The sequence below is a fragment of the Planococcus citri genome, chromosome 2 (genome assembly GCF_950023065.1).
Source record: "Planococcus citri chromosome 2, ihPlaCitr1.1, whole genome shotgun sequence".
Classification (NCBI taxonomy): Eukaryota; Metazoa; Arthropoda; class Insecta; order Hemiptera; family Pseudococcidae; genus Planococcus; species Planococcus citri.
Genome location: NC_088678.1, coordinates 2,847,708 through 2,874,252, shown reverse-complemented (window position 1 = coordinate 2,874,252; position 26,545 = coordinate 2,847,708). Strand labels below are relative to the sequence as shown.

The 26,545-nt window shown below is 33.7% G+C and overlaps 1 protein-coding gene across 1 annotated transcript; it reads left to right on the top strand.

Moving 5' to 3' along the window:
- Nucleotides 1-7,467: 7,467 nt before the first annotated feature.
- LOC135838231 (uncharacterized) lies at nt 7,468-15,216 on the top strand. The gene is made up of 12 exons (XM_065353855.1): nt 7,468-7,853; nt 7,973-8,150; nt 8,248-8,374; nt 8,756-8,891; nt 9,021-9,158; nt 10,490-10,512; nt 12,397-12,616; nt 12,758-12,935; nt 13,048-13,174; nt 13,562-13,697; nt 13,785-13,922; nt 15,029-15,216. The coding sequence occupies exons 1-12, from the start codon at nt 7,722-7,724 to the stop codon at nt 15,068-15,070; spliced, it is 1,575 nt and encodes a 524-aa protein (XP_065209927.1). The 5' UTR covers nt 7,468-7,721; the 3' UTR covers nt 15,071-15,216.
- The last annotated feature ends 11,329 nt before the right edge of the window (nt 15,217-26,545 follow it).

Here is a 26,545-nt window from a genome sequence, read left to right as displayed (position 1 = left end):
GTATTTTTTGAATGGGTTATTAGCGTGTTGTGTTGATTTTTTGTTTGAAAAAAAAGTAGAAATCTAATGCCAAACAGGGCAAAAAAATGGCAAAATAGCACGGTTTTTGACAGATTTTGATTTTTTGAGCATGTTGCACCGATTTTTGGCTCCATAAAAAATATATGTTATATTTTGGGGTGTACCTCGCTAAATTTCTGAAAAAATTAGCGGAGGGGAGTGGGAAGAGGAACCCTCGCCATTTTTTTCATGAATTTTTGAATTTTCAAATTTTCAACTCTCTCCTCCCCCCCCCCACCAAAAAAATGAACATGGAAAATTTTTTTCAAAAAAATTTTGCGCACGCACCTACCTACTGACAATTTTACATGAAAGTTTCAAGGCACTTATTTCAATTTTTTTTCATTTTTAATAAAGACACACGTACCTTTACAATTTGGCTGTTTTCTCGATACGAACTCGTGAATTTATAATTTTGAGTGCGGGCATCCGAAAGAGTATTTATTCAGCCCCAAATTATCGAAAAAAATTGCCAAAAAATGGCTGAAAAATGCGAACGGACTGTTACAACTTCTGGAATCATCTGAAACTCGACTTGTATGGCTAGAAAATACGATTCTCAGAGTTATAGCTGTCCAATCACATTTTTTAAATGCAGTTTAAAAAAGAAAAAAATTAGCATGTGCATTGTGCATGCATAAATCAGAAAACTTGATATTTTAAATGACTTTTTCAAAACTTTTTGTGAAATCACTTTTTTTGACCATTTTTGTTTTTAATATTGAAACCTAAGAAACACCTTTTTGGATGCGCTGACTAAAAATCGTACCCAAGTCCCAAAAAACTCGACTTGTGATTAGAAAAGACGAATTCCAAAGTGGTATCTCCCTAATCGCATTTTTTGGCCATTTTTAGACATATTTTTGAGAATTTTGTACCCATAAAATACCATTTTGGATGCACAGACTCTAAATTTCACCCAAACTTCAGGAAACAAGACTTGTGATTAGAAAAGACGAATCCCAAAGTTGTAGCTACCAAATCGCCTTTTTCGATCATTTTTGGACACATTTTTGAAAATTTTGGACCCATAAAATACTCTTTGGGATGCGCAGACTCGAAATTTCACCCAAACTCTAAGAAGCAAGACTTATGATTGGAAATGACGATTCCCAAAGTTGTTTTTGCCCAGTGACATTTTTCAGCCATTTTTAGACAATTTTTCGAAAATTTAGAGCCAAAAAATATTTTCTACGCTCAATAAATCCCAGCACTGTTTAAAATACATATTTTTATTGTTGAAATTGACCAAAAATCAAAATTTTGAGACCTTATGAACACCTGTGGGACAGATCGGTTACTGCACATTCGTGAGGTTCCTTTGTCAGCAATGATATCAGCATTATGTTGAGATTCGAGTAAGTAAGTACCTATTGGGTAAATTTTTAGCTTTCTAACTTCATCGAGTAAAATTTTGAGAAGATAATTTCGACTTTCAAAATTGTTCAGGGGGCTTCAGAGCTGCTTAAAAAGGGTTGAAACAATTTTTAATCGATTTAAAAAGTCAAAAATATGGAACGCATTCAGCTTTCTTGGTCAATTTGGTATAGTAATTCTGATTTTTTTTCCATCTCTGTCCAATAAATTTTTAAAAATTCATTTCGCCCCTTAAAACATTTGCTGGCGAACCAACATTCGATATAATAGTAAGTACCTAGTATAAAGAACATGTGTTCGTTTAAGTCTAGATACCTGTGCAAATGGTCGGCCATTTGTTAATGTATTAAATTTGAATGAAAACAAGCGAATAAACACATTAAGGGTTGATGTAAGTCGTTAAGGATACAAAATCGTCGAATCTCGTAATAATATCGCACATTATAACGTTTCTGCTACCTAATTCACGAGAACCATCTTTTTTTCTCATAATCGGTAATGCAAAGCTATACAAATACATACAGATACAAAATACGATAACTTCCACAGACTACCCCAGACCACGTTTAAAAATGTGATTCGACTAATCGTCTCCATCGAAAAAACCCTTTCAAATATTCGTGGCCACATGTCATCTAAAAATGACAGTTTTATCTAACCACAACCTAGACTCCGCACTACTGTACATTATAATGGATATGTCAGTGCGTTGAAATACAAATGACTTCCACGTACTGATAAACATCTATACACATTAAAAATCACATACGCTACTACCCTCTAACGTTGGTTTTTAGCTTCCATATTCATATTTTTCTGCAGCGCCGCAGCAATTAGTTCAATTTTTACCCTTATAAATAAGCTGTATAACTCAACGCTCGCTGTCACGTTTCAAATTCTTATTTCCATATTTGATTTCCAGAAGCTCCACAGCGAGAGAAAAAATAGCCACCGAAATTCAATTTAGATTTCTACGATTTCATCAACGAAAAAGCATGTACGAGGAGTAGTTGTGGACGTCTGATTTCTAACAGCGCGTTGGCGAAATATCTGGAATACATTTCACCGCTTGCGTTTAGGGCACATTTGTTTTTGACAGCTGCTGATAATCCATTAATAATGCAAACAAACCGCCACACAGACATGGCGTTTTAGGTACGTGAAAAGGTACATAATCTCCGCACCTTATTATAAGCTAGGAGAGGAGATGACTGCAATTTGTAAGCGAGATTTCGGCTCTTGACTAAAATAAACGTCTAGTTGAGACCGCAAATCGCCTCTGAAATAATTTCATGCTTTCGCAAGTTCGCCCAAACCTCGTACCGTATTTGTTCGATGATCTTTTAGCGATTAGGTAACCTGGAGTTTGGTTATTTATCGATAGGTATATTTTACTGGTAATTTCTGAAATCATTTTATAATTTTTTTTTGCACTAAAAGCAAAACAGAAGCATGAAATTTAAATTGCAATTTTTTCAGAATAGGGCAAACTGATGCTAACTTTCGAACTTGGACAAAAACTCATTTCAGAATTTGAAAAATTGGGATGATGAGATGCTGAAAAATAGGTAGAAATAATTTTTAATTACTATATTTTTGCGTCTCGATAAAATAATAATGTACATATCGTATGCCACAAAGCAATACCGAAGAAAAAAGGTACCTACAGGAAGAAGGAATATGTACGCGAATACGAAACTCGTATAAGGGGCTGGTAGCGGGGACACGAATAAAAACGTAGCTGTAATTTAAAATTGTTTATGGCGGTAGTTTATATTGGATACGGGATAAATTATCTTTTGCGAAAAGTGAAATGCTCGTAAATCACAATATAGTGTTAGTTCGACTCGAGAGCTGCCTTCAATATCAGATTGTGTCTATAAATTACGAGCAGTCTTAAAATATATTTCAGCTTGTGTATACTTTTCCATTCAGCACGTTTCGTTTTCGCCCTCGAAAAAAAAAGTAGCCGATTTTCTGGACAGCGTTTGGCGCTTTGCTGTACACGAGAAGAGTGAAAACTTTGTACGACAAAGAAGTTTTTTCGTTATGTGCTGTGTGTAAAGTAATACTTACACAATATATACAAAGCAAAATGTACGAGTACTCTGGCAAACTTTTAGTATATACTTTCATGCACCACACCATATACCGTGCTCTTCTGCTGATTGGTCAACACAATCGAATATACGTGTGGAAATTGAACAGGCGTCACCACCGCGAATTAATTATAAAATACGGTCGACAGAGCTTTTCGACAGACATGAGATAGAGGAAAACGCGAAGGCTTGTTTTTAGCTCTTCCCTTCGCTTTGTCGCGTCGTATTTTTTAGTTTTAGTTTTTGTATAGAGCGACAGTTGCGAGAATAACAGATTTGTCTACAATGCTTAAAACCACCAAAATAGAGACAGAATTGTGTAAAATTGAGCTGATGTCGCTGTGAACAGTTTGAACTCTAGTTCAAAGCCCTTTTTGTCTCTTCGCGGTGTCTGAAGGGGAAGCAAAGGCAGAGGTGTGCCGAACGGGAGTGTTGGGGTCTCTCATGCCCCATCCTCCTCCAACAGAAAAATTTAGGCAAAAAATTGGCCGAGTTGAAAAAACTGGGAAATTCGAAGAAGATCCGAAGAAATTGTGTAAGCAGGGAAAATCAATAAATTATCAAAAACCAATGTTTTTTTTTTGTGGGGGGGGTGTGTTTATAATTGCAGGATTATTACACCCGTGGAAAGAAGGGTTTAGATTTGGTTTATTAGGTTGGTGTTTTTTAGTGGGGTTATAAATTTTTGGATTTCAGAAGGGTTGTCTGGGATGATCATTGAATTTGGGTCTATTTGGAGAGATAGTCTTTTTTGCTGTAATTTAGGACAGGTGAATAGTAAATGTTGGATGGATGTAGGTTCATTTTCACAGAATTGACAGTGGGGTTTTGGAATTTTTGATAGAGATGGCTGTGGGTGATTTTAGAGTGATCTATTCTTAGATGGGTTATAATTATTTCTTCTCTTCTGTTTAGGTGATCAAGGTTCTTCCAGGGGTAAATTGTTTTTTTTTTGTGTTGAAAGAGTTGTTTGATGTATGTGATGACCAGAAATTTTGCCATTTAGAGTGAGCGTTTTCTGTAAAGAAGGATTTTATATCGTCAGTGGTGAAAATGGTGCAGGGTGGGGGGTTAGTGGCTGATTTAGCATAGGTATCAACAATTTCATTTCCTTCAATGCCGACAGGCGACATGACCATGAGTATACATACGATGGATGGTGCGGTTTGAATTTTGGAGATCTAGCAGAATTTTGTGGATATTTTGAACAATAGGGTGATCCGAAAAAATGTTTTGTATGGATATCAAGGAACTAAGAGAGTCACTTTGTATTAAAAAGTTTTTGTTTTCAAGCTGTGTGGTGGATATGTTCAAAAGACAATGGTGAATTGCAAGAAGTTCGGCAGTATATATTGAAGAGACCTCATGAATTTTAAAATTGAAAAATTTTTCCCTTTATTGAGAAATCATATCATGTATGTAGGTTAGAGATTTTGGAACCATCAATAAAGCATAAATTGAATTCTGTGTAGTTTGATATGAGTTTAAGATAGTGGCTTTTGATTTCTAATGGGGAATGGTTTCCTTTTGGATAATTTCTCAGTTGAAAATCCATTTGTAAGGGTTTTAATAGCCAAGGAGGGTAGGTTATGGGTTTTTGAACGAGATTTTTGAGATCAATGTCAAGGTTTTTTATTTCAGATTTGAACTTAGTAAGTGGGTTGTCATTTTGTTGGAAATGTTGAAGCTGAATATTGAGATAAGATTTTGGAGAGGAGGTGATGGATTAGTTGAGGCTGATGTAATGAATTTATTGGTTACTAGTGATTTTCAGAAATTTGAGGGTAGATCTGCAGCTTCACAGCAGATACTATCAATGGGTGAGGAGTAAAGAGCTCCAATGCAAATCTGTAAAGAATAATTTTGAACAGTTTTCAAGATATTGGCTGTTTTATTGGAAATTTTTGTAAAGCATGGACTACCATAGTCAATTTTGCTGCATATGAGAGATTTATATAGACGATGGATTAATAATTTACAGGAAGGGTTATATTTAGGGTTTCTAATTACTTTTAATAAATTGATACGTTTCAAGAGTTCTGATTTTACATTTAGAAAATGGGGGGGGGGGTCCAAGTTAGTTTTTTATCAAAAGTAAGTCCGAGAAATTTGGTAGAAAATTTGAACTCCAAGGAGCGACCTTTAAATTTTAGAGTAGCTTTTGGGTTTATTTGTTTTTTTTGGAAAAAAGTACACAATGTGTTTCAGATTTTGAAAAACTTAAACCATTTGTTTCAGCCCATTTTTCAATTTGATTTAGGGTTTCCTGAATTATTTCTACTATAAGATTGATGTTTTTAGATCTAATTGTAAGAGAGATGTTCAAGTCATCTGCAAAAATTCTTAAAGAGTGTGGCTTAGTTATAACATCACAAATGTCATCGATTTGTATCAGAAACAAGATTGTACTAAAAACAGAACCTTGAGGAATTCCATTTTCAATTTCAAAAGATTTTGAGTGAGTGTTATCTAGGCGAACTCTGAAAGAACAATTTGTTAGAAAGTTTTGAATAAAGTATGCCAAGTGTCCACGAATTCCAAAGGAGTGTAATTTTCTGAGAATTTTGTAGCGCCAAGCTTTATTAAATGCTTTTTCAAGGTCAAAGAACACTGAAAGTACATATTCTTTATTTGAAAAGCAGTGTTAATTTCATTTTGTAGGCTAAAAAAATGGTCTAGTGTAGATCTTTTTTTTCTAAATCCACTTTGAAAGGAACTAAGAGAGTTTGCGCTTTTTATGAACAATTTAGTCATTTGATAACCATTTTTTCTAAGATTTTGCAAGGGACTCATGTTAAGGAAATGGGTCTATAACTAGAAGGAAGATGAGGATTTTTACCTGGTTTTAGGATGGGAATGATAATAGCACTTTTCCATGTTTGAGGAAATGAATTTGTAGTCCAAATTTTGTTATATAAGTTCAATAGGTCATTTTTTCCATTTTCATCCAAATATTTCAACATGTGAGGGTGGATGTCATCAGGCCCTGGAGATGAGTCCTTTATGTTGTGATTTAAGCAGTATAGTTATTCTTGAATAGAAAAAAGGGTGTTATAGGACTCTAGGTTTTCAGATGAGAAATCAAAGGTTTCATTTTCAGCTTGTGCTTCGATCATATGGAAAGTAGGACTATAAGAGCTTGTAGAGGAAACCTTTGCAAAAGATTGGGCCAGGACATCGGTCACATCTTGAAGAGAGGTAATTGTTAAATTTTCATCAGTTATTTAGGACATTTCAGTTGGTATGTAACATCCATTTAAAATTCGAATTTTTTTCCACATTTCTTTCACTGATGTGCTTTGAGTGATTTTCAACATGAACTTATTCCAGCTCATCTCTCTTTGTTTAGATAGATTGATCCTACAGGCAATAGCACATTTTTTTTTTTTTTTTTGAAATCAATGAGGTTTTCCATGATGCTATTTTTCTTAAATTTTTTAAAGGACCTTTTGCGTTAAAGGATTGCAGTTTTTAATTCCTGGCACCACCAGTTTTTACTTCTCGAATCATAAATTTTCAAGTTATCGCTCATTGCTTCACTCGGGCCAGATCGTTCTCCTGTTCTTTTCTCAGACCAAAGTTAGAAGGTTCAAAAATAGGTATGTCTCCTGTTTACTCGAATAAATAAATAAAACTCTCTCGGAAAGCTGCAGCGACTTTGAACTGTTATATTAAAATACCATTGGTATTACGAGTAAATACAAACAGAACAAAATTTTTATCCATTCAACAACTTTTGTTTTATTTTTAATGAAATGATGTATGTACCAGCCGGCAATCCGGCATCCAGAAAAGATAAGAAGCAATTAACTTATCGTAAAAATATTCCGAAACATGAATGCAGAGGTAATTGAACAACATGTGACCCTAGATAACCCATTCCCCCAAATTGAAAATAAAAATTTTTCTGTCAAATTATCAACCGCGCCGACAATTAAATTAAGATCAAAATAATTACGAGTACAAAAATTCAAGGCCTTTTCCTCGCGGAATTAAACAATATGAAAATAATTTCGTTGGTCGTGGGTAATTGAAACGATATCGCTCGAAAGGTCACGTGTTTTGAAATTTTTTTATGTTTACGCGAGAAAGAAATCTCAAACCAAAAGCACACAGTTTGTAATCTCAGTGCAAGTGATCGAACTTTTGACGCGACGAGAACTCCGCTTAGACTTACATATAATAATGGAAAAATTCGTAGGAAAAACTGCCATCGTTACAGGAACCAGTTCAGGAAGTGGTGAAGCTATAGCTAAACAATTATTACGATATGGTATTAATGTAGTTGGTTTAGCAAGACGAGTTGATAAACTTGAGGTAAGAAATTAATTATTACAAGATTGTCAAAACTATTTATTGAGCGATCTACATATAAGCTGCATTGTACGAGTACAATGTATGTACATACCTAATATTTATTCACGATTGTATTATAGGAACTAAAACAAGAATTGGCCAATTCTTCGGAGTATAAGGGTAAATTCTACCCCTTACAATGTGATGTAAGCAAACGAGATGAAGTAATTTCTGCGTTCAATTATGCGTTCGAAAATGTGGGTCAAATTCATATCCTGGTAAATAATGCGGCAGTTATGCACAACGTTTACATAACAGGTACTAATTTTTTTTTAATATAATAAATTTTTGATTCATATTTCCATTTAAGAGTATAATACAAGACAATTTTTTCTTGGAATTCATCGTTCTTCAGATGCTGAAATGGAAATGGTGGATGGTTTGTTCGATGTGAATGTCAAATCAGTGATCTTATGTTCCACACTAGCAGTAAAACATATGGCAGCCCACAAAATAGCAGGACATATTATCAATATCAACAGGTAGATATATATATAACTGATGGTCGACCATCTTTATTAGGTTACAAAAATAATATTTTTATTTTTCATCGTGACGAAATTATTATTTTTTTGTATTTTATTTGTCATCGTTTCTGCTCAAAGACGAGCATTTAATTACTTAACATGCTCCGAATTAAAAATTTTGATCACCATCGAACGTTTCATATTTTGCTCTTATTTTGTGAAATTTTTTCATACCCTTCAGGTGTGCCAGAAAGTTTACTATTTTTCGATTGAATTTAAATTTAAAGCAATTAAGTACTTACCTAAGTAAACCATAAAAACGAAACTGAGCAAAACCAAAATGCTAAAAAGAAGTAAGTAGGTTCTAAGTACATACGAGTATTTTTGAATTTACAGTGTTTTAGGACAAGTAGCTTCTTTCATAAAACCAAACGTATATATGCTGTTTTCGAGTACAAAGCATGCTCTTCGAGTTATTTCTGAAGGCCTGAGACGTGAGATGATAGAGAAGAAACTTGATATCAAAGTTACGGTGAGTAGGTATTTCAAATAATTTATGTTAGTCACTCGTTTCAGAGAGGGAAAAAAATCTTTGAAACTGTAAATTTTACGTAATAAGTTTCATTGGAACATTAAAAAACGAATTCAACATTGTTTTCAGGATCTAAGTCCAGCTTTCGTTAATACAGAGATGACCAAAAATCTGGACGTACCCGAAGAATTTAAAAAAAGGGCACTGCGACCAGAACATGTGGCCAAAGCGTGCATAAGTTGTTTAAATACCCCGCCAAGAGTGGTTGTAAGTATAATCAATGAAAACCCGGGAAAAAATGGGACAGATCTAATTGTATCTGATCATATCTAATGTGATCAAATTAGATCTAAAAATTGATCAACATAGATCAGATTTGATAAAATTGTATCTGAATGTTGATCAATCTTAGATATAAATTTGTCCCATTATATCTGGTCATACATATTAAGATCCAATTGGATCTAAAAAGCTTGAATCGAATTTCTTACAAACATATCTATTCAGATCAGATTTGATCAAATTATATCTGAATTGATCTCATTATATCTGGTCAGATCTATGAAGATCGTTGGATCTAAAATGTTTGAATAGTATTTCTTACAAACATTATCTATTCAGATCAGATTTGATCAAATTATATCTGAATTGATCTCATTATATCTGGTCAGATCTATGAAGATCCAGTTGGATCTAAAATGTTTGAATCATATTTTTTGCGGACATATCTATTCAGATCAGATTTGATCAAATTATATCTGAATAGATCTCATTATATCTGGTTAGATCTAATGAAGACCCAGTTGGATCTAAAATGTTTAAAACGCATTTCTTGCAAACATGTCTGTTCAGATCAAATTTGATCAAATTATATCTGAATGGATCTCATTATATCTGGTTAGATCTATGAAGATCAAGTTGGATCTAAAATGCTTGAAAAGTGTGTCGTTTTGGCTACTCGCAGATAAAGTCTTGAGCAGAATCCTATATAGGGTTCAAGGCTCAAAAACTTCCAAATTAACTTTTCATGGTTCCATCTAAGTAAAATTGATCAAGTAAAACATTTCTGTTGAGAATTATAATTTTCAATATTATAATTCGATCTACCCATTTTTTGGAGACAAACTACATATTAAAGGGCGAGGATCCAAATTAAACTAAAACACTTCTACATGTAAATGTATAAAACTGAACATTGACCAATAACATGGTTAGATCTAACTAGATATAGAAAATGTCTCTATCTAGATAGATCTAACTGGATATAATTAGATCAAATTATATACAGTTAGATCTATCTAGATAGAGACATTTTCCATATCTAGTTAGATCTAACCATTTTATATATAATTAGATCTAATCCATTTTTTCCCGGGAATATAAGTAATTTAAAATTATTGTTTGCTATTTTCCGGTATTCAACTTTCTCAAAAACATCACGAGAAAAAGATAAAGTACCTAACCCTAGAGTTTACCTCTAAGGGCGCAATGTAAAACAAAATATTAAATCACCAAGGTATGGAGAGGGAAGGGGAATGAATTTGAAAATAAAATAAATTTTATCATTTTAAATTTATATTCGAATTTGCTTGTTCCAGATAAATGAACTGGTTTTGTTGCCGTTGAATATGAGATACTAATCTAAAAAGGACACTGTTGCTGCTAATGTACGAGTAGACTAGTTACTTCAATTCAACTACCTCTTATTCATACCTACTTAATTCAATTATAATTTTTGTGCATTGCTTTTTGCTTACCTAAATAAATACTGAATGAAACTTGAATTCTATATTTTCATCTTATGTATACTTGAATCAAATGCTCCTACAAAGGATAATTTTACTTTTTACAATATGACTGGAGGCTCATTCAAATTGGCTTGAAACCATCTGCGATCAACTCAGAACTCAGTATGCTGAAATCTGAAAATAAAAAATGTTAAGCAGAACATCAACCAAAAAATAAGCCAACTGATCAGTTTCATTATTGAAAATATATGAACCATCTACGTAGCATTTGTTTTTGAAATAAAACTTTTTACAATATTGGAATTTTACACATTGAATTTTGGAATAAGGTAGGTGCTTACAGATTTTAGAGTAAAATTTTGAGACGAACAAAAAAGGATCTCTCGTGAAATGGCGCATCTTTAAAATTTATGAATTAGGTATAAGAGATTGAAATCTCAGAATGAAAGTGAAAAAATTCCCAAGCAAAAACCTAAAATGGTTATGAGAAAGTTGTCAATTTGGTTCCTTCGCATTGAAGTGACATTGCTGACGAAAATTGAAAACTTGCTTGAGATTCTAGAATGTCTCAAAAGTGAATATTTTTCTGTAAAGAGAATCAAAATGAATCAGTCGATTCTTTTTATATTTTTGGTGAATCATCCACGAACGAATTGAATACTTTATTTGCGAACGAATCGATTAATTCAATTAATTTTTGGTAAATCATTCACGAACAAGTTGAATAATTTTTTATGAATCATTCGCGAATGAATTGATTTATAAATTAATGAATTAATCAATTCGTTGGCGAATGTTCGCTAAAGATGAATCTGTTCGTATGGGAATTGTTATTTCAAAAATTAGTCAATTCGTTCATGAATGATTCCTTTAAATGAACTGATACTCTCACGAACAATTCACTGAAAGATAAATTGAGTTTTTCTATCGAAAAGTGGGTAAAGGTGCATTTCAAAATTGCGTTAGAGAGAAGGTGCAACAGCCTCCTCTTGCTGAATTTTGAAAAAATTATTATTTGTGGAAAATACGCTGAAAAACGTGATAATGATTTTTTGGCCTTTTTCCAAAATTTGTAATCTTCTCCACGTGGCCCGGTGATTGAGAGTAGAAACTTTTAAAACTTTTGAGCGGAAAAAATCATATTTTCTAAGAAGGTTTGTAAGGAATGAAAATGGTTGAGAGGATTCCCAATTAGCTCAGACCACATTTAAAGGTGCTAATTAAAGTTCATTTTTGACCCTTCCAAAGTGATTCGAAGTTTCCAGAGAAATTTTAAAAATCGACGGAGGGCTCCAAAATTGGCCTCAAATTTATCAATTAGTTATTGATGTGTGCGAGTTAAGTAATTGGAAAATTATTCGCATTGGTTCATTTTGTCCAAAAAAGTTAATACTTCTTAACAGTTAAAAAACGTCCTCAAAAAAGCTTTTGTAAATTTTTTGCAATTTTCAAAAATTCGCCAAAAATCTAGGAATTTTTTTATGAGTGAATAAAATTATTTCCCACTGATGAAAAAATAGCACCGAGAACTTTATACCCACCATTGAAAAAATGTCTCTGATTAGATAGGTAGGGGAAGAATCAATTTAACTTACATATAACTTATTATTTACGAAGACCCCGATATCGCGATAAAACAATTCGATGATTACCGCTTATCATAACAAGATTTACACAAAATTCAGACTTCAATGAAATAATTAATCAAATACCGCAGTATGCCTCTAATTATATGTACTTACATACCATTAAATAAGAAAAAAATTTCGACAAACGTTTTCATTTAAAATTTACAATTCATTCGTCATTCGTGTACCTTGTATACAGTCAGCAAAATATAGAAAAATGGAAAGATTTGTTGGAAAAATCGCTGTTATAACCGGAAGTAGTTCGGGAAGTGGTTTAGAAATTGCTAAATATTTACTCAGAAAAGGCGTACATGTGGCTGGCATAGCTAGACGGACTGATAGACTTCAGGTAACTAGTTTTTAATACTTTCATACTTTCAAAACTTTTTCAATTCGATTATCTACTTTTAAAAAGTAAATAAAATTCCTTAAACAATTTTTTTTAAAACACAGGTATTTTAATAATTTGTGTCTTTTTTTACATTTTTAGAAAATACGTGATGAAGTCGATAACTCGAAAGAATATAAGGGTAAATTTTATCCCATAACTTGTGACTTGACCAACGAAGCTGAAATTATTTCTTCTATGAAATGGATATTCGAAAATCTAGGACCAGTTCACATACTTTTGAATAACGCAATGATCTTCGAACGCACTCGCGTACTTGGTAAAGATAATTTTTATTCTTAAATTAGCTCATAATGATGATACATACAAGGTTACTTTGAGAAAAAAATTCAAAATCCTCTTCGAAGCTCAAATTCAATTTTTTTTTGCAGAGGCTACATCAGATCAGGTGAGAACTTCTTTCGATTTAAGTGTAAGGGCAGTCATTCTCTGTACGAAAGAAGTCGTGAAGAACATGGTTGAAAATTCAACTGCAGGACATATCATCAATATTATCGGGTAATCAAAGTTTATCGAGACGAATTAGATTTATTTTAAGTTGAGAAGTCCTCTTACTTGAAAATTTAGGATTATGAATTAGGATCAAAAACAGGTAAAGTGAATCAGGAAAATCAGCTACCCATCAAAATCTTTTTCCTATTTGGCTAGAATTTTTGGTCAGCCAACTTGAGAATATTCACAAAAATTGACGAAAAAGGGTTATCTCACCTATAATGTACATAGGTACCTATTTTATACCACAGTTTTTCAATTTTGTGAGTGAAAGAGCGTGAGGGAACGTTTCTCAAAATTTGTCCTTCCAATTTAATCGTAAGTCCAGTACTGAAAATGTATACCTAAACTAGTTGACTAGGTATATAAAATTTCTATTTTTCCTATCCGTAGAGTTGCTGGGAAAGTAATCCTACACGTCGAACCGAACATCTACATGTTGTACAGCAGTGCAAAACATGCCCTTCGAGTGATTACAGAAGGCACGAGACGAGAGGTGACGGAAAGGAATCTCCCTATCAAAGTAACGGTAAGTTTCTCTTTATTTATATCATGTTTTTTGATTTATTGTGAAAGTTCAACATAGGTACGACTAAATTTCATGTTTTTCCCCTAGAATTTGAGCCCAGGTTACGTTCGAACTGATTTATCAGCGAATCTAGATTTAGCACCAGACTATAAAGATACGATATTTGAAACAACAGATGTGGCTGAAGCTTGTATGCTCTGCTTAGATACTGACCCAGATTGGTTTGTAAGTATAAATTCTCGATGCACAATAACAAAATGCCTGTGAATTTTTTTTTTTTTTGTTGAATTTCCCAAATCAGAAGTAGAATTTTTGTTTCGAAAAAACAACATTTTTTGGCACTTGAAACAAAATTTACAGATCTAATAAAGCTATCCGGTATCCCAAGCATCAGAAATAATTTCTGAACTGAACAAATTTAAATCGAAAAATTATGCAAAAATACATCACCAGTTAAAATTTCAATAATTGAAATGTATTTTTCGATTTTTGATGAATTATTGAAAATCAAATTTGAGCCAAAAATGGGAAAAAAATTAAATCTTACTAAATTAACCAATGAAAAGCCAAAGTGAAATTTGGTTTTATTCCTATTTTCGACCTATCCCCCCACCCACCCATCGATTAAGAACGGTTTCGGGCAATTTAAAAGTAATTCTGCAGTCTCTGACAAGTTTTCAAAAAACGTAATTTCCACAAAATTTCACTCAATGACGAAAAAGCACTAAATACCTATGTTTGTACGTTCTCAAGTCAATTTGAACAGGTTTGATGGTACTTTTTGAAAATCTAGAATTTCCAAAATATGGTTGGAGGATCCAGAAGGATTTGAAACCACTTCTAGTTGACTCAGACTGTTAGATTTATGATTTTCAACCTCATTGCATGAAATTCTGAAAAAATTTACATTTTAAAAAATCTGCTAAAAGCTCCAGAACTCCTCAAAATGGCTCAAAACAATTTTCCTACCTATTAATTTGAAGGGTCAAAAATAGGGTACATAGCAAATTTTGGCTTTTTGGGTAAATTAATTTTTGAACTTCTGATTTTTTAAAATTCGTCCAAAAATTTACGTTGGCTCCTGGAATTTTGGCTGTTGATGTATTTTTGCTTTGCTCTTTTTTTTTTAGATCAGTCCACTTAAAAAAAGTTTGTGTCAGCTGGGATACTTACCTCTTTTGTGAATTCTTGACAATATTTTTTTGAAAATAAAATTATATCTACCTACCTATTCTGAAAAATACTGTCCTTACCTTACCTTAGGTTCTTAAAACGTTTATTCATAAATTAAACTGACCAAAAGTTATGAATTCATTATCCTCTACTTTCAGATAGCAGAAATGGAGTTTGTACCATTACATCTGAGATACTGAACTAATTTCATTTCAAATTTACCACAACGAATCAAGATTTTCATATTTTCAGGGCCCACTATGATTTAGCATTTTAGTGAAATATTTATGTAATCTCCATTATTATTTACCAATTACAGAATACATACATAATATTTAAAGTACAATTTGGAAGATTTTTTTAACGTGAGATAAAACTATGCGAAAAACATGTAAATTCTGAACGGGATGCTCTGGACCAGAAATGAGATTTTTTCACAACATTTTGATCAATATAACAACATTTAATTGCAGAAAATCAACACAAACAGTGCAACATTCTAAAACCAATTTTATGACAGATCAAAATTTTAAGAGGTTTGGTGTAATTTACATTTTTTCTGACCTCTACAGAGTACACTGCCGGGTAAAATTATCCCCCCCCCCTAATCAAAAATAATTACATACTCGTAAATTTTACGCGATTTGGAAAATTTTTACGAATGCAGAAAAATCGATTCCGAGGTTACTAAACTCGACAAACGTTTCTGATGTAGCCGACATCGTGATCAGTAGGTATAAATATACAATAAAATTCTCGGGTTATCGCTCAATGTTACAAGATTTACAAGAAATTCGAAGGTTAGGGATTGAAAATAATTATCGCAGTGTAGGCTTATCAGGCACTCATGATTACCTACACCATTGAAAACAAGAGCAAGGTAGTTTGAGCAACACTTCATGCAAAAATAAATACGAAACAGTTGAGAAAAACAGCTAAAAATTCATTCATTTATTTTATTTTTTTTAATTGGCAGCAATGGCCGAAAAATATGGCACCTCTGTGTCTAATAGGGTGTACCTTATTTTGCAAAGTTGAAATTTTCCCCCTCCCTCTTCTAAAGTTGTCAACCTCGGGTGAGAAAATGATTCCCTATTATTTATTTTCCTCGTCTGTAAAAAAAAATTGCGCTGGTAGCCCCCACCCCAAGTAAAAAAAAAATTTGAATGAAAAAAAAACGTCCAATTTATGAAAAAATTTTGTTTACTGCGTCAGGATTTTTCTAAACAGATAATCCTATTTTCAAAAAAAGCCTTCCCCCGACCCTTCAAACCATATTGGCTCCCTAGTAAGAAGCCCTTCGAATTAAAAAAAATCACAAAAAATGAAAACATATCAAAATCAAGGAAAATTTTTTGAAAATATCTCATTTCTACATTAGAATTGTTCCACATAACCCCCTTTTCAAGAAAAAACCTTTATTGGCTCTTTTGTATCGAGCCCTCCCCCCTCCAAATTTGAAAAAAATAAAAAAAAATATGAAAAATTGATGTCTGTGGAAATTTTTTGAAAATTTTTCATTTATGGGTAGAATCTTTTTGAATAAGCATTTTTTCAAGAAAACCCTCCCTCCGGTCACCCCAATTATGTTGGTTCCCTATAAAGCCCCTTAAAGTCGAAAAAAATCAAAAACAACAAAATTATGAAATTCATATCTGTGCAAATTTTTTGAAAATGTTTCATTTCTGAGCAGAGTACTTTTAGATAACCACATTTTCAAGAAAAAAACCCTCTGATCCTCCATCCAAATGATGTTGGTTCTCTTTTATGAAACCCCCAAAACTGAAAAACATCAAAAAAGAGGAAAAATTTTTCCATGACCTTCAATCTCAAAATAAAGGTCTTCATCGAATTTTGTCAAAATCCTCCGAATTTTTTTTCGCGTTACGCCCTAATGAGCAATCGAGCATAACTCGAAACTTCATTTTGATGAATTAGTTGTGTTGAAAGTTGAGGATGAGTTGCCTATGTTACTATAAAAAAGGGTTCACTCAAAGATAAGACACCCTGTACCTCTACATCTATGCTCGTGAGAATTCACCCTAAAACTGCGCAACTAAGTATTTATTCGCAAACACGATACACTTAATCGAATCCCAAACGTATATCGCGAGCTTTCGAAGAAAATTTGTCGACGACGTTTGCTCGACAATAAGTCAACGTGCTCTTAAAATCGGCTAAAATGAAGGTATCATTGTCGAAATAATATTATATTCCAACCACGGATGTATAATTTATACCCTGGAAACATTCGCGGTTGATATCTGCTTCTCTGTCTGGCAGCGAAACAAAAACTATACGAGTAAAAACGGAAGTCGCAAACCCGAAATGTTTTATAAGCGTAACACACGAGAGCAGTATGCTGATTTATGGCGTGTTTTCAGTACATTACTGTTCGCTATTATAGCGAAAAGAGCTTCGGGTAATTAATTTATCCCCGAGATAAAACAGCCTTTAAATTTAATTAAAGACAGACCGCGTACTTCCACTTCGCGAAGAGCTTTCCTAGCACTATACCACGTAGAAGGTAATACAGGTATACACAGAGTATAGATCTAGGAAGCTGTTGGCTCAACTTACTCGTATATAGTAGACTCCTAGGTAGAGTGCTTATAGTACTCCGTGCACACTGCACACCTCCGCAAATACCTCTCAACTTTGTCGACTTACCTAGGTAAGCTTTTAATGTCTCATTCCAAGTTATTTATCTTGCGAGTACTCGCTTAGTACAGCGGCGAAAAAAAAAGGAAAAATAAATCTCACCGGTCAGTGCCCTTTGTTTTGTTCGAGGATATAGAAGTTAAGAGTGAAAAATGGCAAAATTTCACGTCAGCGTTGATATATCTTCCTATCTGCTGGCATTTTTGGTGTTGTAAGCTAATTCGGAGCTAATGTTGGAATAAAATTTCGTATTTTTACTCGCCTCGCTTCAGCTCCAAGACACCATTTTCTTGACCTGTTTAGTTGGACGGAAAGTTACTTGAAATAAATTTTGAAAACGAGCAGATCCCTCGGAAGGAGAAAAAACGAAAAATACAAGTTTGATACGAAACAATTTAATTTTCTAGTTTGAATATTTCAGCAAGAAACTCGACAGGAAAAAAAACTTGAAAACTTCATCGCTGTCGACCTTTATTAAGCAACTTTTTTTCAGGAGAAAAAAAAGTAGGTACGTAGGATGATTTTTGTTGAAATTTAGTTTTAAAAAAAAAAGTTCAGCATTAAGATGCATATTTTTTATTAGGTAGATATAAGTACAGGTATTACATTCGACGATGAATTAAATTTAAAAAATATAACTCGGCCTTCTGCCCCTTTGCCTTCTCGGTACACAACTCTGCACGTTATTCGGCGATATTTTTCTCAAACGAAGATTAAATATAATTACTCGAGTCGTAGAGCACGAGTTGAAATTCAATTTAAAAACTGTAGCTGAGAAATTCAGTTCGCTGTTCGAGTTAAAACGCATGAAATAAGTCGGAAAATTTCGCCAAGTCAGACTCGTAGGAAGCTTAACCAAAAAGACCAACGAGTTTGTAAAATTAAATACGCGTTTTCCCGACGTCGCAGGACAACAATTCTCGAAATACTTCAAGTTAAAATAAATGGTTTTGTATCTAGCGTTTGTCACATTATAATAGGCGGGCTTAAAAACATTTTAAACGCCGCCTGCACTCTCCAGCATCCTTGACTCTCACTCGTCGTACATTCGTGTAATTCGGCCGTCGTTTCAGAGCAAAAAAAAAAATTTCCCAGACCGAAGCATTTTCAACTCGACTGCAATATCAAAAACACGTAACTACGCCTACGAGACAAAGCTGCCTGTAAAATGCATCTCTCGTGGTCGAATTTTAGTGCACATCGCGCTTTTTGAACATCTTCTTCGTTCTTCCTCCACCACACACCACCACCGTGCCGTGATGAGATGGCGAAGTTGCTACGTTAAAAACAATTTAGCTTTTGAATGCTGTTGCAAGATCAACGCCGACACTTTCTTCATTAAGTGTTCATTATTCTGCGAGCTGTTTGCTGTCTTTAATTCGATTACATCCGCTTTGATGAATATCCCAACGTTGCGGCGCATTCGCTTCATTAATTATCAATTCAACTTCATTGTGATGTAAGACAGTAATTAAGTTTCCATTATGGTGGTATATTCGAGCTGGGGCTAATGCGAACGAAACTACTATAGTGAAACACCAGGCCCAACTTTTCGACGAAAAGCTTTTTGCCAAGTTACAATTTACAAACTTTTAGCAGCGTAAAAATGCTAGCGCAAATCCGTCCGATTTATATACAAAAATGAATTGCATTGTTAAATGAGTCTGCGTTATTTTCAAAGCAAGGTATATACATTTAGAGGGTCAAAACCAGTGTTTTCGTTCGATAACAAATAAGCTGCATCGATTTGTACTGTTTTTCGTGTGTATAGTTTGTAACTTTGTATTGTTAGATTCGAATACGTAAAAATATTGAAACTGCGCAATTTAATTTATCGCAGCTTTTCAATGAGCAGGTGTACCTAAAATAATAACCATAGTATGTACTCGCCAATTCACGTTGATTCTGGTTCACTTCACTGAGTTTAGAACAAACAGCGATATTTATTTCATTTTTTGATTTTACCCTTGGGTATCTCTTCCAGTCTCCAATTTTATTAGAACGAGCGATTGAAAAATTGAGGAGTTGAATTAACGAATTATCTAAAGAAAGATTCGAATTCAGGCAACTGGAAACTTTTCAGTGTCCATCTTCTATTTGAGCGAGACCACAATTTTTGGAACGAACATGGTCTGAAACCTCCTTAACCGAGATTTGAGATTTTCAAATTGATATTTTGATTTTTGGTGAATTTTTGAAGATTTGAAATGACAATTTTTAATGGTTCGTATTTTTTTTTTTTTTTTTTTTTGAAATACATAAGAATTCAGTAAAAATTATGGACATTAGTCCTGAAACTAATATCAACTCTCACGAACCGAATTTCATCATTTTTGATCATTCTGGAGCCTCCAGCATGAGTTTCGATTTCTCCAGATTTTTAAAATTTTTCCAAAACGTGTAAAAATTAATTTGAGAAGCTAAACATGAAGTTGTGGCTTATTCTCGAGTCTCGATTTATTGGACGAGTTCATCTCTATTAGGCTCAATTTCCAGTGGACACCTCAAAAACGTTTTTTTGACGAGGAAATTTTTTAAAAAACCAAAAATGAATTCTTTTTATGGAGAAATTTTTGAATTTGCACAAATGACTTTGTTTTGTCTAATACCAACCATTAGAATCCAAATTTCTTCATTTTGGACCATTCTGGAGCCTCCAGCGCGATTTTATCTATTCTTCAGAATTTTGAAATTTTTCCAGAAATCATGAAAATTTACTTGGGCAGTTGAAAATCGAGTTGTGTATTATTTGGACCCATTTGACGAGTTCACTCACATTTGGCCTGAAAAATACTGGTCGAAGAACACCCTCTCGAGGTGTCTACCTACAAATAAGCTGAAATGAAAATAAGCACTTCATCATACAGGTTAAGAATAAGCAAGAATTCGTTTTTTAGTGGCCGAGATCATTTCCCATTCGTTTTCTGAATAAATAAAGTCGCACTGGAGTCTTCAGAATGACTGAAAATGATGATATGCGGTTCAGGGGAGTTGATATTAGTTTCTAAACTGATAATTATTTTCAATTTTTTGTTTTTTTTTTCGATAATAAGTAGGTAGTTATGCATTTTTTAAAAGCACAAATCACAAAAATGGTCAATATTTTGAATTTTGAAAATTTTGCTGGAATCGAAAATCCGATTCGGGCACCTGAAATCTCGATTATTGGTGGTACAGACTATGCTCTTTCCAAATATCACGGTTTTTGAGTGGTTCCTACACGTGAAATATCGAATCAAAGGGCATCAAAACTATCTACTGAACTACTTACTTATGCTTGACCACCACGTTTAAAAGTGCTGATGATGATTATTCAGAGGGATTTGATTGAAAAAATTTACACCTATTCGAACTCAGGACTTTCAAGTTGGTCAATGTGCAAATCGACTTTAAAATTATTCAAACTTTGGTCAAAATTTAGAACCCAGTTTGAAATTTTACTCATTGAAACAAGAGTTAGAAAACATTCTACGATGTATGTAATTATTTTCAAATTTTTAGTGACTGGACAGCTTTCAAATTATGCAAGGAAAAAGTCAAACTTTCATGAAAGTTCAGTTTTGGGTTTTCAAATTTTAATTACTGATTTCAAGTCTCGTATCTTATTTCTTGAAAGCTCTGCCAATGTGCCCCCTCCACTTTTTGGAAGTCGAAATATAAATAGTGGCCATTTCACTAGGTCATCAAAAGCAACTTGAGAAAAAAGTAACTCAATCAAAGAATCCTACTTCATTTTGGGTTCAAAATTATTTACGGCGAACTGGTTATGCAAATCTATTAACACACTTGTAAAGAGATTTCTCGCGTTAACCCTGGGCGGATGAAGATGAGAAAGATATCCCAACCGGCAAAAAAATTTCCAAACCAGACAAAGCTAAATTAAAGAGCAAAAAAAAATACCCCTCCTACCAAAATTTTACGCTCTAACGTGAATTTTTCGATTTTTAGTAAATTTTTGAAAATCGAAGTGTCAAAATATTGAGGGGAAAATATCAAAAATTCATCAAAATTGACTTGAGAAAGCCGAAATTTGGAACCTATCTTATTTTTGACTCTCCACATCGATTGGAAATGGTTTTGAACTATTTTGAGCAGTTCTGGAGCCTTCATCATACTTTTGAAAATTGAAAAATTTCATTGAAAATCAAAGTGCCAAAATTGAGAAGAAAAAAAATCAAAAATTCATCAAAATTAACTTAATGAAAGCCGAAATTTGGAACTTACCTTATTTTCGACCCTCCACATCGATTGGAAAAGGTTTTGAACCATTTTGAGCAGTTCAAGAACCTTCATGTATCATATTTTTGAAAATTACAAAATTTCATTGAAAATCAAAGTGTCAAAATTGAAGAGAAAAAAAATCAAATATTCATCAAAATCAACTTATGAAAACCGAAATTTGGAACGTACCTTATTTTTGACTCTCCACATCGATTGGAAACGGTTTTGAACTATTTTGAGCAGTTCTGGATCCTTCATCAGATTTTTGAAAATTGAAAAATTTCATTGAGAATCAAAGTGGCAAAATTGAGGGGAAAAATCAAAAATTCATCAAAATTAACTTTTGAAAGCCGAAATTTGGTACGTATCTTATTTTTGACCCTCCACATCGATTGGAAATGGTTTTGAACTATTTTGAGCAGTTCTGGATCCTTCTTCAGATTTTTGAAAATTGAAAAATTTCATTGAAAATAAAAGTGTCAAAATTAAGGAGGAAAAAAAAATCAAAAATTCATCAAAATTAACTTATGAAAGCCGAAATTTGGAACTTACCTTATTTTCGACCCTCCACATCGATTGGAAATAGTTTTGAACCATTTTGAGCAGTTCTAGAGCCTTCATATACCTATCAGATTTTTGAAAATTACAAAATTTCATTGAAAATAAAAGTTTCAAAATTGAAGAGAAAAAAATCGAATAGGTATTCATAAAAATCAACTTATGAAAGCCGAAATTTGGAACGTATCTTATTTTTGACCCTCCACATCGATTGGAAATGGTTTTGAACCATTTTTAGCAGTCTGGAGCCTCCATCAGGTTATTAAAAATTGAAATTTCTACAAAATTTCACCCAATGTGGATGAAAAGCTAAAATTTAATCAATACTCTAAATTCCAATAATCTGAATTCAACTTGAGATGGTTTTAAGCTGTTCCGCAATTTTCAAACTGTTGTTTTAAAACTTTCGGATTTTCAAAAAATTCCATAAAAACTGTTCAAATCAATTTCAAAAGTATGACTGGCGCTGGAGTCTCCAGAATGACTCCGAAACCATCTCCAATCGACTCAGGTTGTTTAAATTAGAGTCTAATTGTGATTTTTGCTTTCCAACTTCATCGAATAAAATTTTATGAAATATTGCTTATCAATTTCAAAAATCTGCTGGAGGTTTTAGAATAGCTCAAAACGGTTTGAAATCACATTCAATTGAACCAGAGGGTCAAAAATAGAGTATCTACTAAACCTTGAGTTTCTATGTTGATTTAGCAAAATTTTGATTTTTTTCCCATTTTTGGTCCGATTTTTTTTAATTTACCAGACAATCGAAAAATACTCTTAATTCCGGAAACTTTGAGTGGTGATATGTATTTTGCATGCTATAACAATTTTGCTTCGCGAGTTTTAACCTTTTTTATTTTAGTTGAGATACCTCCCCCCGAAGCAAAAATTACGCATTCTCACCAAAATAATATGTTTGAGGTTAAATGAGTGAAATCTCGACCCACCCTTCTGCAAGAAACCGAATTCTCGACATTTCTGACCACTCCAATTTTAGCACATATGCTTAACTTGCATTCCGCCTCCTTCATCCATATTGAACACCATCGCCGATGGTAATATCGTCGTAATAAAAAATATAGGGAAAAAAGATCACAGCTGAAAAAAAAAAACATCCCATATGAACGCGTTATTGCGAACTAATTTCGCATTCATCAAATCCCACAGGTATTAAAACGCTATCTCGTACAAACCCTGTAAAGCTCGGAGGCTTGAACTGTAGGCGAGCTGGAGCGGAGTACTTATACGTTTATACGTACTCGTACTCGTATATGATGGTGTGTATTGTGAAAAGCAAGCACAACTTTATATCTGACAAATATATTGCCAACACGTAGGCATAAATTTGTTTGTACGGCGTGTTTACGTATACGTATACAATACATAGTATACATGCAGATGTATGTACTCGTAGATATGGGACAACGGAGCGATGCTCCGCGCTGCCATCGTAGCCTTTTTGCTGTGCCACGTTTACAAATGCTCGCCATTATGCATCATTATTAGTAAATACACCATTTCTGGTTCGTCGCGCTTCGTTCAACATAAATTTTTATATTTTCTCAAAAACCTGCGTTGAAGCGTTACTTGTGCTCTTTTGCAAGCTTCCCCCAAGCGTTTCACGTGGTCTGGAGTTGACAAAACGCTTATCGTTTATACCAAGGCCGATTACTACTATACTAACACCAGTTACAGTTATTTTCACAATTGTGTTAATTAAAAGGTGGAGTGAGAAAGAAAAAAAGAAATATTTTCAAATTTTATATACGAGATGGGAAAAAATAGCAGCAAAATCCATGAGAAAAAGTTTAGGAATTAACAAAAAATTGATGAGCAATCAACAAAGTTCAGATGAAATATTTCAAAATGGTCAAAAATTAGTAAAAAAAAATTTAATTGGTAAAGAAACCGTTGAAAATGAAAAAAATAAAAATTTTGTCCTTGAGAATGTCGAAAAATTTCAAAATTTTGGAACGTTCAACCCCCCCTACCCCCGGTCTACACTCCTCCAGTTCATCCAAAACCCTCACATACTCAAAATACACTTAGGTAAGTTTATTATTATCATTCTACAATCTACATCGCTCGTTGGAAAATACACCGTGTCTTTATGCAATAGGTAGAGAATCCGAAAAACAAGTCATTACGACGAACTTTCGTCTCGTTGAAAAAATAAAAAGTCTGGACGGATGACGACGAGACGATGGCGGAGCAGAGAAACATCGCCAATAAAACGTTGTCGCGCGAACGTATAAATTGCTTTATTGCAGTTAAAGGGCCAGCTTTAATGAAACAGTTAGCTGTTCCATACGAATGGGCAACCACCCCAACGCTACCGCTCCACAACAACCCTGAACCCGGTGCCAATTTATACGTAGTACGTACAAGATCAAAGCTTCACCGACGTTCCGGGTTCAGTTGCAGTACGATGTCGATGATACCTACTGATAGAAAGAGTGATAGATAATTCGAGAAATGATTACGTAGATAGTGTATTAGCAGGAATTTGGAGGAAGAAAAAACCGAATTTGTTTCCAGTAATTATTGAACTTGTACGAGTAGCACGATGGTGAAGTTTTTATGTATGGGGAAAGTTACATGTTATCGAACCAATACGAGAAAAAGTTTGATTATGGTGCGATTCCCTAGCGAGATAGATGTGTTTGCGCGATCATCGGCAATGTAATCTGGCAAAGCGTGTCGTCTGCCAAATACTTTTTTCTGAGGTTATATTTATTTACTTACAAGGGAACCTCTTGAGGTATCCAGCATGTTCTAAAACCCCCAAATCCAAATTTTCAGCTGCCCGAGTTTCATTTTTCGATTTTTGGCGAATTTTTGAAAATCCAAAATTGACTATTTTGGTGATTTATGCTTTTTTTAAATTGATCAGTAAAAATGTTCAAAATAAGTCCTAAAACTGATATTGACCCCCCAAATCCAAATTTCGCCATTTCCAGCCATTCTGGAGCCTCCAGCGCTATTTTTCAATTTCTCCAGAAGGCGTGAATATGAAGTTGGGCAGCTAAAAGTCGAGTTGTGTGTTATACTCGATCTGTTTATCAAGTTTATCCACATTTGAGTCGATTTTGGGAGGGACACCTCAAGAATGGTTTTTTCACCAGCTTTTTTCATTAAGTATAAGAAATCCAAAAAAATCAAAATTTTACCGTTTGCGAGGAAATTTTCGAAATTTGCGCGAATCGCTGTATTTTGAACACAACAAACCCCCTGAGGCTGAGTTCCGCCATTTCCAGCCATTCTAGAGCCTCCAGCGCGATTTTTAAATTTCTCCAGAATTTTTAATATGCTCCAGAAGGCGTGAATATGAAGTTGTGCATCATACTCAACCTGTTTAATAAGTTTATCCACATTTGAGCTGATTCAACTCAATTTTTAGCTGCCCAATTTCATATTCACGCCTTGTGAAGCAAATTAATAATTCTGGAGAAATTTAAAAATCGTGCTGGAGGCTCCAGATCGGTGGAAAATGGTGGAATTCGGTCTCGGGAGGTTAATTGTGGATGAAATACAGCGATTCGCGCAAATTTCGAAAATTTCCTCGCAAACGGTAAAATTTTGATTTTTTTGGATTTCTTATAATAAAAAAAGCTGGTGAAAAAACCACTCTTGAGGTGTCCCTGTCAAAATTGGCTCAAATGTGGATAAACTCGTTAAACAGATCGAGTATAACACACAACTCGATTTTTAGCTGCCCAACTTCATATTCACGCCTTCTGGAGCAAATTCAAAATTCTGGAGAAATTGAAAAATAGCGCTGGAGGCTCCAGAATGGCTGGAAATGCTGAAATTTGGATTTGGGTAATTAGAGTAAGAGGTAGTAAAATGGACCACCAGTAGTTTCGGTGATATCCACTAGCGCAACCTGGTGAAAAATGACAGAAACTGGTGTTATTTGTACCTGATACTTCATTTTAGGTGACCATCACTCATTATTTCCAACTTTCGAAGTGATAAGGCAGTTTGTTTGAAATGTGTGAATTTCTCATTTTCAATAAAAAAATTAAACATTTTGATTGGAATGCAGATTGTATTTTTTGTAATTTATTTCTTGCTGAACGATAACTTGAGTTAAGTAGTACATACTTTCAGCTTTATTTTCATCTATTGGACATATTTTTTTGGCTCGAGCTTTCATAATGAAATTCATCTGTAATGTATTTGTATCTGTCATACTTTGTGAGGTAGTAAAATGGACCACAACAATAATTCCT